The sequence below is a fragment of the Hyperoodon ampullatus genome, assembly GCF_949752795.1.
Source record: "Hyperoodon ampullatus genome assembly, chromosome: 17".
Classification (NCBI taxonomy): domain Eukaryota; kingdom Metazoa; phylum Chordata; class Mammalia; order Artiodactyla; family Ziphiidae; genus Hyperoodon; species Hyperoodon ampullatus.
This window is the reverse complement of record NC_136930.1, coordinates 470400-488451: the sequence shown is the minus strand read 5'-3', so window position 1 is coordinate 488451 and position 18052 is coordinate 470400. Positions and strand designations below refer to the sequence as shown.

Here is an 18052-nt window from a genome sequence, read left to right as displayed (position 1 = left end):
GCCCGCGGGCGTCCTTACCCTCTTGGGTCTGGCGTGGCCATGGGCGGTAGTGGTGCCTTGTGCGCTTGGGAGTTTCAGGGGGCAGAGTCTCGGGTCTTGGGTGTTGTCTGGATAAATGAAGCACATGGCTTTTAAGGGCCTAAACTTTTAAACACTTTTTTTTCTAGCTTTATTAATGCCTCCTCACACTTTTTATATTATGTTTGTGCATTCCTTTCAAACAGAATTTTTAAAAATATTTATTTATTTTTAATTGTTCATTTGGCTTTGCCAGGTCTTCGTTGTAGTGTGGGGGATCTTTAGTTGTGGCATGCGAACCCACTCTTAGTTGCGGCATGCATGTGGGATCTAGTTCCTGGACCAGGGGTCGAACACGGGCCCCGTGCGTTGGGAGCGCGGGGCCTTTGCCACTGGACCACCAGGGAAGTCCCACATCATTGTTTTGACAACGGTACAGCGTATGTGGTCCAGGGGCCAGGGGCCAGGGGCCAGTGTAGGGTGGACCTGAGGCTGGTGTGTTTTCTGAATTCCTGTAAAATGCTTGTAGCTTCGTCTCCTCTTGGACTCCTGGGCTGTGGGCTATTTTCCCACCTCCCTACCTCTGCCTCTGATTTGTTACCTTTAACTCCCCATGAGCAGGGCAGTAAGAGAGCTATAGCTATTAGATTTTTTTGGCCTAAATTTGGAGTCAGTGGGCTCTGAAAGAGAACCCATGGGGCTTTTTTGATGTAATAAACACATGTCATACCCAGGGAAGTACCAAATCCAGGAAGACTAGGAGGGAAGTGGTCCTCAGCTCGGTGGTCAGGCGACTGCAGGGTTAGGAAGAGAGGACATTTGTGTGGAGACTCAAAAGGTGGGAAGAAGTCTCTAGGGAGAAGGGAACGAACTTACTGAACACTTGAGACTACCTTAAAGGGGGAGCTTGGCTGACGGACCATCAGGTTTATGTTAACGTCAGAGATGAATGCTCTAGCCCGTATCCAGGCTGTCAGTAGAATCGAGAAGGCCATAGAACGTGGAGCAAAACGTGGCATTTCTAGGACCAGGACTAATTTACCTGCTTTGGGGTTCTTGACTACATTCCAAATTTTAGGGCTAGACAAGGATTCCAGATAGGTTACCACAGGTAAGAGCGGTGTCTCAGCCATGAATTAACACAGAACAGGCTCATTTAATGAGTCAACTTACGCATTGTAAACCTATAATTTTCAGATTTTACTTTAAACGCGCTGTAGAATAACTTCTGCCTTCTGTACGGCTAAAGTAGTAAAACTTAATGGTAACTTCAAAATTTTTAAGATTTTATATTTTTACAAAACAAGAACAACGTATCTTTTTTGGTTAATTATAACGTATGACATCTCGATTTAATATCATTTCATTAGAGTAAAGACTTTAAAAATAGTGGGGCATTCATTGATTTGGACTTTTTTTTTTTTTTTTTGGTTTGTTTTATAGGCTGTACAGGTCGATTGGAGAGTATGACACCCTGCGTGGTATTTTCAGCAGTGAGATAGGAACAAAGCAGGTCACACAGGATGCTTTATTAGCAGAAGCGAGAAGTGATTATTCTGAAGCTGCGCGGCTGTATAACGAGGTAAAGTTGATCTCTAGCAAGTATGTTAGTTGCTTAAACACTTTTCTCTGAATGGAAAAATTGTTAGCTTTAGAATTTAGAGCTTCAAATATTTCAGCTTTATTCCTTAGAATTTACACAAAGGTTAGTATCAGAAAATGGTTTCATAATAACCGAGTGTGAGCTAAGTATTGTTGTTACCCCTTACTCTTTTTAAGAAAACATCACTGAATAAAAGAAAGCATGTTTTACCAAGTATGATAAAATTGTAAGATGTTACTTCAGTGTCTGGTACTATTATGTAATTTCCATCTGAGTAGATTGTTTTCATTCAGTAAGTAAAAAATCTATAAAGAGGTAGGTAAGAGTTGGTTTTGGGAAGATGACTGAAGTTCAGGTTTGTGTTTGAGCTACCAGTGGCCGAGTGTGGGTGTGTAGCAGGTACATACTTGGAGTTCAGGTCTGTGGCCTGTGCGAGAGATCCAGGTGGTGGAATCTTCTGCAGTTTTCTGTAAATGTCTTATTTTCTAATTTTCTTTCTAAGAACTCTGTAAGTCGTAAATAATCTACAGTATTTACATCAAATTTTATGGGTCATTTAAAGTGTTCAGCTTATGCACCGGCTTCATGGTTAAGTTTTCCAGAGACGTGGCTCCCTCTTGACTGGCGTTTTTAATACTCATTTGACTATTAGATTCCACTCAAGTTACTCTGTTTTCCCTTTTTTCTCCCCTTGTCATAAATCTGAAAATGGTTGTTCTTAGTACGAATGTTACACAACCTGCAGTGCATATGTTTTCATTTGTACTGTTCCCAACTTTGTAAAATAATCTGACCAGGCCCTCAATAAACAAGAGTGGGCAGACGGTGAGCCCACGGAAGCCGAGAAGGACTTCTGGGAACTAGCGTCCCTGGAGTGTTACAACCAGCTTGCCGAATGGAAGTCGCTGGCATACTGCTCCACGGCCAGTGCCGACGGCGAGGGTGCCCCAGATCTCAGCAAGATGTGGAGTGAACCCTTCTACCAGGTGTGTGGGGTCATTTCTGAGGTCACAGATGGTCAGGTGTGCTCTCATTAGTGACGTTGTTTACAAGTGTTTAAAAACAGGGCAGTAGTTGTGCAGCATTGGGGTATTTATACGACCTGACACACCCCAAACTGCATAATATTGTTAAACCGCTCACTGCTTTTAGCTCAACCTTTCGGAATAAGCGGAGGCCTTTAAAAATGAACGTCAGCATCCCTGGCGTGACCACCGGGAGAACATTTCCTGTTGTGTCTGCGCGGCGTTGCAGTCTCACGGGGCCCTCCTGGCCCGTCCGCACTGCTGTCCTCGGCCGTGCCTGGAGGTCCGTCACTTTGTGCCAGACGTCCAGTTGTCTTTCAGCTACAAGTAGTTGCCATTTTCTGTAGACCGTGTTCCTTTGTATTTTGTGGTTATAAAGTGAACCATTTTAGATGAACTTGTTTTAAAATTTGTAGCCTTAGGTGCTTTAACATTTGAAGCATTAAGCACCATCACTTTGGCACCTGGACCTATAAAATGACACCAGAGATGCCGTGGTGATGAGATTCTTGCTCCTCAGGAGACCTGCCTGCCACACATGATCCGCAGCAGGCTCAAGTCCCTGCTCCGTGGGGAGGGTGACCAGGCCCTGCTGACCTTCGTGGACGAGGCGGTGACCTCGGAGCTGCGGAGGGCCCTGCTCGAGCTCCGCTACAGCCAGGAGCTGAGTCTCCTCTACCTCCTGCAAGATGACGTTGACAGGGCCGAGTATTACATCAGAAACTGCATTCAGATGTTTTTGCAGGTAATATGACATCCCAGCCGGGAATGTGCCATCTCTGTGACCTTTTCTGACATCGGTAAACTCCTGGGTGAGAATCACAGCAGCAGGTTCCCCCGACCAACCACGTGACGGGCCCACCCTCCTCGCGTCCTGGTTCCCCTGAGGCCTGTGCACACCGGCCTTGGTCCTGAGGCCTTTTAATGCCTCTCTCTGTTTCAGAAAGTTCCACGTTTTGTGTCCCCTTGGGGTTTTCTTTCTCTCACTGTGGACGAGCGCCTGAGAGCAGGCCCCGCCAGCCCCGGCTCTGTGTTCTTCCTTTGGTGTCGGCTCGTTCTGTTGTTAAAGCTGTGTCTTGTGTAGAGTCTGTGAACATTTGTCGTTGCCATATATGGACGTTCACTGTCTTTATTCTACTTTTCAAATGTGTTTGAGGCTGAATAGTACACTCGAAGTTTATCGAAGAAAAATTGGCTTCTGTAGTTGGCAGTTTTACATTATAGGATGTTGTGATTTTTAAGAATTGGTGGCAAATAGAGGCAACGGTACCCGATTGTATTGCTTTTATTGATTTTGTTGAACTGAAATGCAATTGAAAACCTAAATTAAACAAGAAAATTAGACCGTTTGTTAATTGCTCCCATGACCTAATTAGTAACCACTCTGAGACGTCCTGTGTAACTGATGCGTTTATAGGGTAGCTGCTGTTTCATGTTGAGCACTGTGTTAAAATCTAATGCAGTAAATTGACTTGTAACCAATGCTCACTAACTTCTTTCCAGAATTATTCTAGTATTGATGTCCTCTTACACAGAAGTAGACTTACCAAGTTGCAGTCTGTGCAGACTTTCATAGAAATTCAGGAGTTCATCAGCTTTATTAGCAAACCAGGTAATGTTCAATTTATACCCACCTGTGTTTTCTTTTATAATCGCGGAAGAGTTTTGGCTTCTGATCTTTTTGCCCAGTGATAGTACATGTTGCTTACTGTATGGGTTAGAAACTGCCTTGAGTTTATTCTACAAATGTATATATTTGGGATTGTTGAAGTAAGTGTTTAACATGGTCAAGCGCGATTCTGGGCACTGGAGAAGCTTCCAAGGAGTAGTGGTCTGACACATGGCACCCGCGGAGGCAGAGGCAGGTCCAGGGCCCCTTGAGAAACTGGGGTGACAGCACCTGGCCGGCAGGACCCCGAGTTGGGCGTGGTCGGGAGAGAGGGGCTTGCAGAGGGCCGGCCTGACCCTGAGGTGCCAGAGCTTCTGTCCTGGGTGCCAGCTGCTAAGATGAGGCCGAGGGCGGCAATGCCCGGACCTGGAAGGCCTTTCCGCTGCCGACGAGTAGGTTTTATCCTGCTGCTGTTGGGAGGCCACCCAGAGTCAGAGGTAACGTCTTGACTGTAAATCTGAATTTCAGTTTTGTAGGCTTTTCAGAGTACTAATAAGAATTGGTATTCAGAACTATCTACCTAGCTGTTCTCTGTTTTAAATTTGGAGAATGATGTTTCAAGTACATTATTATTAATGATGTGTTATCCCAGGAGCTATGTTGATCTCTTTCCTCTCTATTATCTAGTTTTTATAACAGCCTTATGAGATGTAGATCCTTTCTTCTCGATTTATAGGGCATCAGAGATTAAATAACTTGCCTAAGCTAATACATGAAGGATCCAGATTTTGAGCACAGGACTGTGATTTAAGCTGAAAGAAAACCAAAGCTTTAAACGTTAGCAGTGTGAAATTTAAATTTCATGAGGATTATCATGAATCCCTTTTCCGAAGCCCTCGAGGCCAGGTCGTTTGGGGGTTATCACCGGAGACCTTGTGTGCCTACTGGGTTGGGCCTTGTGTGCAGTGGCCCGTCAGCCCACGACTGATGGCTGTCCACCGCCTGGGTGGGTGTCCCCACGAGTGGCGTAAACAGACTGTAAGTTGCCCTGTGATGATTCAGATCAGATTTTGCAAACAGGAAAATTGGCTGCAACTCTGTGAAAAACATGTCAGTTTTCAGTGCTTTTTAGATTTTGGAATCGTGGATGGAGGATTGTGGACCTGTGCTAAATGTAAAAATTGTGTATGTTTATTTCCTCATCTTCCCTTTATGGCCCGAAGAAATTGAGTTTTAATGCCAGAATATTTAAAATATGGTAGGTTGTTGTGAAAGATAAGACAAAACGTTTAAATTTGGACAAGAAACTTGACAGCTGCGCTTTGTGAGGTGGTCTGGTCACTGAGCCGTGGACATAGTCACACTCTGATATTATTTTTAGGCAATTTGTCATCTCACCTTCCCCTTAAGAGGCTTCTGAAAACCTGGACAAGTAGATATCCGGATGCTAAAATGGACCCCATGAGCGTCTGGGATGACATCATCATGAATCGGTGAGATGTTGAGCCTTCTGAGTTGAATGTGGATTCTCTTTTGAAGTTGCCAGAATAGCTTTTCTCCCAAACTGTGGTTTAGACAAATGTGGGGTCTGAGCCTCGTGGGTCAGTTTCCACTGAGGTTGTTCTGACAGTACTCTCTGTGCGTCTTTGTCCCCTGGTCCATTCTGTGCTGGGCGGGGAGAGAAGGCAGGGGCGTCCCCTCTGTTCCTGTCTCAGGGCTGAATGTGGGCGAGTAACATGGCAGCAAAGAAGATACTGCTTAACAACTGCTTCTTATTCTGTTATTTTAACCTGGATTTTTGACACTCCCACCTCCTACCTCCCAGCTCTGTTACGTGCTGTATTCATCACTTCGCCGGGTCTGAGATTCTTTTCCTCACCTGTAACGGCCCTGGGTAATCCTAGGCAGGTATTAACTATATGTGTTGGAGAAGAGGTAATAGAGCCAGAGCAGTTGTGAGTTATTTTATTCAAAAACACACAGTCAGTAGGACTGAAGGACTGTGATCCCACGTTTGGCATTCTTGCCTTTGGACCCTGTTTCCTCTGATACTACAGCTTTTTAAAATTTTACTTTTTATACTTTTTATTTTTCAAACTTGTTTTACTTTTTATTTTGAGACAAGTTCTTACCTATAAAAAAGGTCACAAGAAAAGTAGAACTCTCCTTGTGTACATTTTACCCAGATACACTTTTTTTTTTAAACATTTTTTAACATGTTGCCGCGTTAGCATTTTTTTCTTTCTCTCCACATACATATATTTATTTTCGGAACCATTTGAGGGTAAGTTGCATACATCTATTTCTTTTTTTTTTTTTTAATTTAAAATTTATTGTAATGGGGTCCGTGCAAAAGGAGGGGGTGAAGGGTGGGGAACATGCAGGGGACACAGGAACACGATGACATGGCCAGGGCCACAGCTTCTGTCGCAGGGGGAGGGATGAAAAGAAAAGGCCAGGGATGGAGCTGGGGTGGAAGAGGGAAGGGGGAGACACTGTGGCTGCATTCCCCCGACCCCCAGGAAGCACCTCTAGTCCCTGGATCCCCCCCATGTACCCTGGCCCCCTAAGATTCCATCTCTTGTCCTGCCTCTGGCCCTAGTGGCTCCTTCTTTTGCTCCCCTGGACTTGTTTTCCCCTGACAGGTTCTCAAGCAGGATGATGCTTAGGGCCTGACCCCAAACCACCCCCCACCCTATGAAGGTATAATCTCCGCCTTCCCTGTTCCTGCCCCGCCGCAAATCTCACCTTTGCCCCTCTCTGGGACAGAATCTTTGAGTTCCCTCCTTCCTGTCCTCCCTCCCCCTGGAAAAAAAAAAAAAAAAAGCACCACCTCCCCAGGGAGGGGCAGCAGACAGTAGGGGGACCCTGGAAGGAGGAGAGCAAGAAGGACCATCGAGGGAAAGGCTCACAAATCCCTGGAAGGGCAGGGCGGGGGATTACAGAGAGCAGAGGGGGTGAGGGCGGTGGCCGCTCCTGTCCACTGTCCAGGGGGCCTCAGCACAGCCGAGGGGACAGGTGTGTGTGGGGTCAGGTCTGACAGGGAGAAGAGAGGAGCAGGAGAAACAAATCATTAAAACCTAGCGAATTCCCCTGAGAAAAACACGTCTTCCTCCTTTCCTTCTGGAGGCTCCTTGGTTGATGGGGGAAACAGTGAGGAATTGGTGGGAAGAGAGAGCGTAAGAGGAGATGGTACCAAGGGACTTTCCTCCACTCTCCCCTGTCCCCCCCACCAACTTGGAGCTCACCAGGGCTGGGAGGGAAGTGGCCGAGAGCTCACAGGCACCCCCTCGGCCCCCGAGAGGGAGCCCACGGCTGTGGGAGGGGCTGCCGCCGCCGCCGCCGCCGCCATTGGACAGACCTCAGCTGTACCTTTGTTGCAGAGCTCACAGACACGGTGAGGGCCCTGGCTGTGCACCTTCATGTGGTCCGAAATATAAGCCGGGCTCAACATCTCGCCACACACATGACATGGCACCTTCTCCTCGTGTCGTACTGTGTGGGCCCGCAGCCGATCCTTCGTAGCAAAAGCTGCCTCACATTTCTCACATTTGAAGGGCCGTTCTGTCGAGTGCACTTGTCTGACGTGACTGTTGAGGTGATCCGGCCGGGAGAAGCTCTTGCCACAGTGGGAGCAGTTGTAGGGCTTGTGCACAGCGCCGTCATGTGAGCGCACGTGGTAGCTCATGCGGTCCTTGCGCTTGAAGCGCTGCTGGCACACCGGGCACTGGTAGGGCTTCTCGTCCGAGTGCGACAGCTTGTGTCGGTTCAGGTGGTAGACGTCGCGGAAAGCCTTGCCGCACATCTCGCAGGCGTGGTTCTTCCGGATGCGCTTGCCCGAGGCGGTCGTGGTCACCACGCCACCGGCGGCCACTGCGGCCGCTCCGCCGCCGGCACCCGCTTCTCCCCCTCCGCCGCCGGCTCCGCTCAGCTGGGGCACGCTCAGGAGGCTCAGGGGCACCATGGTGGGCATCTTCATAGCACCCGAAGGGACCCGGCCGGCTTTGGCTCCCGTGTGGATGGATGGCCTCGTGCCTCCAGAGATTGTAGCCGTTCTTGAACTCCTTGGCGCACAGGGCACAGATGTAGGGCCCCTTGCTCTTTGCCTTCTTCTCCAAGGCAGATGCGACCGGGGCCACGGCGACCGTCGAGGTTGGAGCGATGACGGCGGTGGCCGTGGCCGCGGCTGCGGCGATGGTGGCGGCAGAGACAGGGGGCGCGGCCTCAGCGGCGGGCGCCGACACCGGAGGGGGCGGCGGAGGGGGCGCTGGGGGCTGCTTCAGAGCCGCTGTGTCCACAGTGGAGGCGGCGGCCGGGGCCGGGGGCGCAGCAGCAACGGCAGTGGCGGCGGCCGCCGCGGCGGACTCCTGGGCGGCGGCAAGAACCGGGAGCAAGTCCACCTGGAGGGGCTCGGCCGCCGGGGCCTGGGACATGGGTGGGGGCGCCGGCGCGGCCTGGAATGGACTCTGGGCGCAGCCCTGGGAGGCAAAGAAGCGGGACTGGAGCTCAGCCCCGACCTGCAGGGGGTTCTGGGCGTGACCCTGAGGTGGCGGGAAGGAGTTCATGAGGCCGCCCACCCCCCGGGAGTCCAGGCCCAGCACGGGGAGGGGGCGGGCAGCAGCGTGCGAGGGAACACGGGGAACATGGCCTCGGCCACGGCGGGGCCCCCGGGGCTCAGCGGGGGCCGGGGGCGCTTGCCGCGCGGGGCCCGGGCTCGGGGCACCGCCCCCGGCCGGCCGGCCGGGCTGGGCCGCGCCTAACGCATGGCCCGCGGGCCGCCCGCGCACCCCGGCCGGCGGGAGGGAGGGAAGGAAGGAGGGCGCCTGGCGGGCCGCGGAGCGCGGCGGAGACGGCGGCGGCGACGCCCCCTGGGTGGGGGTGGGAGGCCCCGCGGGGCCGGGGGCGGGGTGGGGGGAGCGAGGGAGCAGCCTCGGCCCCCGCCGCGCGCGCGCCCAGCCGGCGCCTCGGGGAGGGCGGGGGGCCGTACATCTATTTCTTTACCTCGTTATCGGTGTGTACCTGTCCTAAGAAGAAGAGTATATTCCGAGAACCACAGTACAGTAGTAACTGCTCTGTTTTCAGTTTGATCTGCAGCCTTAATTTCAGTTCTGTCAGTTGTCCCATTAACGCCCTTTAAAGCAATTTGTCTTTGAAGACAGGATCCAGTGCAGAGTCATGTACACATTTAATTGATGTATCTTTTTGGTCTCCCCTAATCTGGAACAGTTCCTCAGCCATCTTTCATGACACTGACACTTCTGAGGAATTTTCTTCAGTTTGGGTTTGGCTGTGTATCCTCATGATTATCTTCAGGTGAAATACCCATAGCCAGAATACCACTTAAGTGGAGTATTTGTCCTGTGGTATCACATCTGGAAACAGAGTGTCCACCTGCCTTTTACTGATGGTAGCAGTGTTGATTGCCTGGTTAATGCTATGTCTGGTCTTTCTGGTGTTCAAGCCCTGTTTGTTCCTCTACAACTAACAAGCGGTGTGGGAGATGCTTTGAGACATGCCTGTATCCTGCTTCTGATGAGACCTACACCTCCGTGCTCTGTGTCTGTGGATGACTTTAGCCCAGACCAGCCTTGTGCTGGGTCTTGTTGCGGCAGGTGGGCTCCTTAGTTGTGGCTTGCCAGCTCCTTAGTTGCAGCATGCATGTGGGATCTAGTTCCCTGACCAGGGATCAAACCTCGAGCCCCCTGCATTGGGAGCACGGGGTCTTAACCACTGTGCCACCAGGGAAGTCCCTCCAGGCTCATCTTGCAAAATTATCCTTCTAGAAATGTTGTAGTTTTAGTTCTTGCATTTAGGTCTATGATCCAGTGGAAGATAATTTTTTGTGTGTGTGTGGTACGCGGGCCTCTCACCGTCGCGGCCTCTCCCGTTGTGGAGCACAGGCTCTGGACGTGCAGGCCCAGCGGCCATGGCTCACGGGCCCAGCCGCTGCGCGGCATGTGGGATCCTCCCGGACTGGGGCACGAACCCGCGTCCCCTGCATCGGCAGGCGGACTCTCAACCACTGCGCCACCAGGGAAGCCCCAAGTGGAAGATAATTCTTGTAGATGGTATGAGGTAGGGATACATGTTCACTTTTTCCATATGGATATCTAGTTGTCTAGTCCCATTTGTTCAGAAGTCTTACTTTGTATCACTGAATTGCCTTGGCACCTTTTCTGAAAATCAGTGACGGTTATGTCTATGGGTCTGTTTTTGAATGCTCTGTTCTGTTCCTTGATTTATATGCATCTCTTTTCACAATATCAAACTGTCTTCATTACTGATGCTTTATAGTAAGTCTTAAATCAGATAGGGTGAGTTCTCCAACTTTGTTTCCTTTATGAAAACTGCTTTGTTTATTTTAGGTTGCTTACATTTATATATACATTTTAGTATCTGCTTATCAATTTCTACCAGAGAAAAAAGAAAAACAGAGTTTGGGATTTTCTTGGCTCTAGATCAACTTTGGGAATTGCGTCTTAACAGTGTAGAGTTCTCCAATTCATGAATGTGGTAATGTCTCTCTGTTTATTTAGGTCCTCTTTAATTTCAAAGTTTTTGTATTTTTTCCATCTGCAGATCTTAGCTGTCTTTTGTTAGATTTGCTCCTAAGTATGTATGGTTTTTTTCAGCACTGTTGTGAACGGAGGGTTTTTTTTTTCATTGTATTTTCTGGTTATTTGCTGTTCATATACTGATTTTCTGAAAGTTTTGTTTTATCATGAATGGTGTTGAATTTTGTCAAATGCTTTTTCTGCATCTATTTAATTGATCGTGTTGTTTTTCTGTTTTATTGTGTGTGTGTGTGTCTGTTAGGTCCATTTTGTCTGTAATATTGTTCAAATCTGCTGTTTCCTTGTTGATTTTCTGTCTGGATGATCTGTCCATTGTTGACAGTGGTATTAAAACCCCCAACTATTATTGTATTGCTGTTTATTTCTCCTTTTATTTCTATTAGTATTTGCTTTATATACTTAGGTGCTTTGTTGTTGAGTGCATAAATATTTACAATCGTTGTATTTTCTTGACAGATTGGCAGTTGGCCCCTTTATCATTATGTAATGACCTTGCTTGTATCTTTTTACCATTGTTAGCTTAAAATCTGTTTTGTCTGGTATAGTATAGCTACCCCTGCTTTCTTTAGGTTACCATTTGCTTGAAATATCTCTCCCACCCTTGTCGATGTGTCTTCAGAGCGAAAGTGAGTGTATTGTAGGCAGCGTATCGTTGGAGATCTTTTTTTTTTTTTTTTTTTCCCCCCCCCCGGCCGTGCCTCGTGGCTTGTGGGATCTTTGTTCCCTGACCAGGGGTTGAACCTGGGCTACAGCAGTGAAAGTGCCGGGGGTCCTAACCACTGGACCCCGAGGTAACTCCCTGGATCTTGTTTTTTTTAATCGCCTGGAGAATCTAAACCATTTACATTTGAAGTAATTATCAGTAGGTAAGGCTTACTGTTGCCATTTTGTTAATTGTTCTCTGACAGTTTTATGGGTTCATTACCCCTTGTTGCTTATCCTGTTCTCTTTTTGTGTGATTTGATGGATGACTTTTTGTTTGGTGTGCTTTGACTTCTTTATCGTGATCTTTTGTGTGACTGCTACAGTTTTTTCCTTTGTGTTTACCACAAGGCTTACATAAACTATCTTGTAACACCTGATTCTAAGCTGATAACAGCTTAACTGTGATAACATTCTTAAACTTTATGCTTTTGTGTCCTCATCCCTCTTACATTTTAGATTATTGATGTTACAGTTTACATATTTTTATATCATGCATCCAATACCAGATTATTGAAGTTATGGTTATATTTAATATATTTGTTTTTTAAGTTTTAAACTAGAGTTGTCAGTGAATTACATACCACCACTGCGAAATTAGAGAATTTGACTTTGGTTTTATATTTACCATTACCAGTGAGTTATATACTAACTTCATATGTTTCTGTGATGTTAATTAGCATCCCAGTTCTGCTTGAAGAACTCCCCTTTAGCTTTCTTGTAAGGCAGGCAGGTCTGGTAATGGACTCCCTCAGCTTTTGTTTATCTCTTCTTCGTTTCTGAAGGACAGCTTTGCCAGATACAGTATTCTTGGTTGACAGTTCTTTTTTTCTTTCAATATTTTGAATGTATCACCCCATTCTCTCCTGTCCTGAAATGTTTCTTTTGAAGACTTCGCCTATAGTCTTACTGGGTGGGGGGTGGGAGGGTTCCCTTGCGTGACGTGTCACCTTTCTCTTGCTGCTTCCAAAAGACTTTGTCTTGGACTTTGGACACTTCAGTTGTAATGTGTCTCGGTGTACCCCTATTTGGATTCAACCTACTTGGGCTCTTTTTTTTCTCCCCCTCCAAATATTTATTTATTTATTTGGTTGCACCGGGTCTTCGTTGCAGCAGGTGGGCTCCTTAGTGGCGGCAGGCAGGCTCCTTAGTTATGGCAGGCAGGCTTCTTAGTTGCAGCTTGGGGGCTCCTTAGTGGCAGCACGTGGGCTCCTTAGTTGTGGCTCTCAGGCTCCTTAGTTGTTGCACGCAAACTCTTAATTGCCACAAGCACGTGGGACCTAGTTCCCTGACCAGGAATCGAACCCCTGCCCCCTGCATTGTTGGGGTCTTTTGGGAGTCAAGGATCGGGGTGTCCATTTCTCTCCTCAGGTTAGGGAAGTTTTCAACCATTATTGCTTTAAATATACTTTGTCTTTTTCTTTATCTCTTCTCCTGGGATTTTTTTAATGGGTGTGTAGTTTATCTTATGCTCTGCTACACTCTTTTTCATTCTGTTTTCTTTTTTTTTTATTATTAGTTTCTGCTTTATAACAATGTGAATCAGTCATACATATACATCTGTTCCCACATCCCTTCCCTCTTGCGTCTCCCTCCCTCCCACCCTCCCTATCCCACCCCTCCAGGCGGTCACAAAGCACCGAGCTGATCTCCCTGTGCTATGTGGCTGCTTCCCACTATCTATCTAACTTAAGTTTGGATACTGTATATATGTCCATGCCTCTCTCTCGCTTTGTCACAGCTTACCCTTCCCCCTCCCCATGTCCTCAAGTCCATTCTCAAGTAGGTCTGTGTCTTTATTCCTGTTTTACCCCTAGGTTCTTCATGACATTTTTTTTTCTTAAATTCCATATATATGTGTTAGCATACGGTATTTGTCTTTCTCTTTCTGACTTACTTCACTCTGTATGACAGACTCTAGGTCCATCAATCTCATTACAAATAGCTCAATTTTGTTTCTTCTTATGGCTGAGTAATATTCCATTGTATATATGTGCCACATCTTCTTTATCCATTCATCCGATGATGGACACTTAGGGTGTTTCCATCTCTGGGCTATTTTAAATAGAGCTGCAATGAACATTTTGGTACACGACTTTTTTGAATTATGGATTTCTCAGGGTATATGCCCCGTAGTGGGATTACTGGGTCATACGGTAGTTCTATTTGTCATGTTTTAAGAAACATCCAAACTGTTCTCCATAGTGGCTGTACCAATTCACATTCCCACCAGCAGTGCAAGAGGGTTCCCTTTTTTCCACACCCTCTCCAGCATTTATTGTTTCTAGATTTTTTGATGATGGCTATTCTGACTGGTGTGAGATGATATCTCATTGTAGTTTTGATTTGCATTTCTCTAGTGATTAATGATGTTGAGCATTCTTTCATGTGTTTGTTGGCAGTCTGTATATCTTCTTTGGAGAAATGTCTAATTAGGTCTTCTGCCCATTTTGGGATTGGGTTGTTTGTTTTTTTGCTATTGAGCTGCATGAGCTGCTTATAAATTTTGGAGATTAATCCTTTGTCAGTTGCTTCATTTGCAAATATTTTCTCCCATTCTGAGGGTTGTCTTTTGGTCTTGTTTATGGTTTCCTTCGCTGTGCAAAAGCTTTGAAGTTTCATTAGGTCCCATTTGTTTATTTTTGTTTTTATTTCCATTTCTCTAGGAGGTGGGTCCAAAAGGATCTTGCTGTGATTTATGTCATAGAGTGTTCTGTCTATGTTTTCTTCTAAGAGTTTGATAGTGTCTGGCCTTACATTTAGGTCTTTAATCCATTTTGAGCTTATTTTTGTGTATGGTGTTAGGGAGTGATCTAATCTCATACTTTTACATGTCCCTGTTCAGTTTTCCCAGCACCACTTATTGAAGAGGCTGTCCTTTCTCCACTGTACATTCCTGCCACTTTATCAAAGATAAGGTGACCATATGTGCGTGGGTTTATCTCTGGGCTTTCTATCGTGTTCCATTGATCTATCTTTCTGTTTTTGTGCCAGTACCACACTGTCTTGATTACTGTAGCTTTGTAGTATAGTCTGAAGTCAGGGAGCCTGATTCCTCCAGCTCCGTTTTTCATTCTCAAGATTGCTTTGGCTATTTGGGGTCTTTTGTTTTTCCAAACAAATTTTGAAATTTTTTGTTCTAGTTCTGTGAAAAATGCCAGTGGTAGTTTGATAGGGATTGCATTGAATCTGTAGATCGCTTTGGATAGTAGAGTCATTTTCACAATATTGATTCTTTCAATCCAGGAACATGGTATATCTCTCCATCTATTTGTATCATCTTTAATTTCTTTCATCAGTGTCTTATAATTTTCTGCATACAGGTCTTTTGTCTCCTTAGGTAGGTTTATTACTAGATATTTTATTCTTTTTGTTGCAATGGTAATTGGGAGTGTTTTCTTGATTTCACTTTCAGATTTTTCATCATTCGTGTACAGGAATGCCAGAGATTTCTGTGCATTAATTTTGTATCCTGCTACTTTACCAAATTCATTGATTAGCTCTAGTAGTTTCTGGTAGCATCTTTAGGATTCTCTATGTATAGTATCATGTCATCTGCAAACAGTGACAGCTTTACTTCTTCTTTTCCAATTTGGATTTCTTTTATTTCCTTTTCTTCTCTGATTGCTGTGGCTAAAACTTCCAAAACTAGGTTGAATAAGAGTGGTGAGAGTGGGCAGCCTTGTCTTGTTCCTGATCGTAGTTGAAATGGTTTCAGTTTTTCACCACTGAGGACGATGTTGGCTGTGGGTTTGTCATATATGGCCTTTATTATGTTGAGGAAAGTTCCCTCTATGCCTACTTTCTGCAGGGTTTTTATCATAAATGGGTGCTGAATTTTGTCGAAAGCTTTCTCTGCATCGATTGAGATGATCATACGGTTTTTCTCCTTCAGTTTGTTAATATGGTGTATCACGTTGATTGATTTGTGTATATTGAAGAATCCTTGCATTCCTGGAATAAACCCCACTTGATCATGGTGTATGATCCTTTTAATGTGCTGTTGGATTCTGTTTGCTAGTATTTTGTTGAGGATTTTTGCATCTATGTTCATCAGTGATATTGGCCTGTAGTTTTCTTTCTTTGTGACATCCTTGCCTGGTTTTGGTGTCAAGGTGATTGATGGTGGCCTCGTAGAATGAGTTTGGGAGTGTTCCTTCCTCTGAAATTGTTTGGAAGAGTTTGAGAAGAATGGGTGTTAGCTCTTCTCTAAATGCTTGATAGAATTCGCCTGTGAAGCCATCTGGTCCTGGGCTTTTGTTTGATGGAAGATTTTTAATCACAGTTTCAATTTCAGTGCTTGTGATTGGTCTATTCATATTTTCTATTTCTTCCTGGTTCAGTCCTGGCAGGTTGTGCATTTCTAAGAATTTGTCCATTTCTTCCAGGTTGTCCATTTTATTGGCATAGAGTTGCTTGTAGTAATCTCTCATGATCTTTTGTATTTCTGCAGTGTCAGTTGTTACTTCTCCTTTTTCATTTCTAATTCTATTGATTTGAGTCTTCTCCCTTTTTTTCTTGATGAGTCTGGCTAATGGTTTATCAATTTTGTTTATCTTCTCAAAGAACCAGCTTTTAGTTTTATTGATCTTTGCTATCGTTTCCTTCATTTCTTTTTCATTTATTTCTGATCTGATCTTTATGATTTCTTTCCTTCTGCTAACTTTGGGGGTTTTTTGTTCTTCTTTCTCTAATTGCTTTAGGTGCAGGGTCAGGTTGTTTACTCGAGATGTTTCCTGTTTCTTAAGGTGGGATTGTATTGCTATAAACTTCCCCCTTAGAACTGCTTTTGCTGCGTCCCATAGGTTTTGGGTCGTCGTGTCTCCACTGTCATTTGTTTCTAGGTATTTTTTGATTTCCTCTTTGATTTCTTCAGTGATCACTTCGTTATTGAGTAGTGTATTGTTTAGCCTCCATGTGTTTGTATTTTTTACAGATCTTTTCCTGTAATTGTAGTCTCATAGCATTGTGGTCGGAAAAGATACTTGATACAATTTCAATTTTCTTAAATTTACCAAGGCTTGATTTGTGACCCAAGATATGATCTATCCTGGAGAATGTTCCATGAGCACTTGAGAAAAATGTGTATTCTGTTGTTTTTGGATGGAATGTCATATAAATATCAATTAAGTCCATCTTGTTTAATGTATCATTTAAAGCTTGTGTTTCCTTATTTATTTTCATTTTGGATGATCTGTCCATTGGTGAAAGTGGGGTGTTAAAGTCCCCTACTATGAATGTGTTACTGTCGATTTCCCCTTTTATGGCTGTTAGTATTTGCCTTATGTATTGAGGTGCTCCTATGTTGGGTGCATAAATATTTACAATTGTTATATCTTCTTCTTGGATCGATCCCTTGATCATTATGTAGTGTCCTTCTTTGTCTCTTCTAATAGTCTTTATTTTAAAGTCTATTTTGTCTGATATGAGAATTGCTACTCCAGCTTTCTTTTGGTTTCCATTTGAATGGAATATCTTTTTCCATCCCCTTACTTTCAGTCTGTATGTGTCTCTAGGTCTGAAGTGGGTCTCTTGTAGACAGCATATATATGGGTCTTGTTTTTGTATCCATTCAGCCAGTCTGTGTCTTTTGGTGGGAGCATTTAGTCCATTTACATTTAAGGTAATTATTGATATGTATGTTCCTATTCCCATTTCCTTAATTGCTTTGGGTTCGTTATTGTAGGTCTTTTCCTTCTGTTGTGTTTCTTGTCTAGAGAAGTTCCTTTAGCATTTGTTGTAAAGCTGGTTTGGTGGTGCTGAACTCTCTCAGCTTTTGCTTGTCTGTAAAGGTTTTAATTTCTCCATCAAATCTGAATGAGATCCTTGCTGGGTAGAGTAATCTTGGTTGCAGGTTTCTCTCCTTCATCACTTTAATTATGTCCTGCCACTCCCTTCTGGCTTGTAGAGTTTCTGCTGAGAGATCAGCTGTTAACCTGATGGGGATTCCCTTGTGTGTTATTTGTTTTTTTTCCCTTGCTGCTTTTAATATGATTTCTTTGTGTTTAATTTTTGACAGTTTGATTAATATGTGTCTTGGCGTATTTCTCCTTGGATTTATTCTGTATGGGACTCTCTGTGCCTCCTGGACTTGATTAACTATTTCCTTTCCCATATTAGGGAAGTTTTCAACTATAATCTCTTCAAATATTTTCTCAGTCCCTTTCTTTTTCTCTTTTTCTTCTGGAACCCCTATAATTCGAATGTTGGTGTGTTTAATGTTGTCCCAGAGGTCTCTGAGACTGTCCTCTGTTCTTTTCATTCTTTTTTCTTTATTTTGCTCTGCATCAGTTATTTCCACTATTTTATCTTCCACCTCACTTATCCGTTCTTCTGCCTCAGTTATTCTGCTATTGATCCCATCTAGAGTATTTTTCATTTCATTTATTGTGTTTTTAATCGATGCTTGATTCATGTTTAGTTCTTCTAGGTCCTTGTTAACTGTTTCTTGCATTTTGTCTATTCTATTTCCAAGATTTTGGATCTTGGAAATAGAATCTTGGATCATCTTTACTATCAT

General features: G+C 45.0%; 2 protein-coding genes across 3 annotated transcripts in view; one reads left to right on the top strand and one right to left on the bottom strand.

The window, feature by feature from the left end:
• Window positions 1-18052, top strand: part of PRKDC (protein kinase, DNA-activated, catalytic subunit) — a gene marked incomplete at both ends in the record, with an annotated part of 161579 nt that overhangs the window by 115353 nt on the left and 28174 nt on the right. For both annotated transcript variants that reach the window (XM_079722235.1, XM_079722234.1), the window contains 5 exons: window positions 1462-1600; window positions 2419-2607; window positions 3167-3391; window positions 4150-4258; window positions 5637-5748. In XM_079722235.1, the coding sequence (XP_079578361.1) occupies window positions 1462-1600; window positions 2419-2607; window positions 3167-3391; window positions 4150-4258; window positions 5637-5748 (774 nt within the window). The remainder of the gene's footprint in view (window positions 1-1461; window positions 1601-2418; window positions 2608-3166; window positions 3392-4149; window positions 4259-5636; window positions 5749-18052) is intronic.
• On the bottom strand, window positions 7317-8900 carry LOC307065418 (myc-associated zinc finger protein-like; the record flags this gene model as incomplete). The annotated part of the gene is given in 3 exon segments (XM_079722237.1): window positions 7317-8279; window positions 8281-8867; window positions 8870-8900. Coding segments are annotated over 3 exon segments (1398 nt in total). The 3' UTR covers window positions 7317-7499.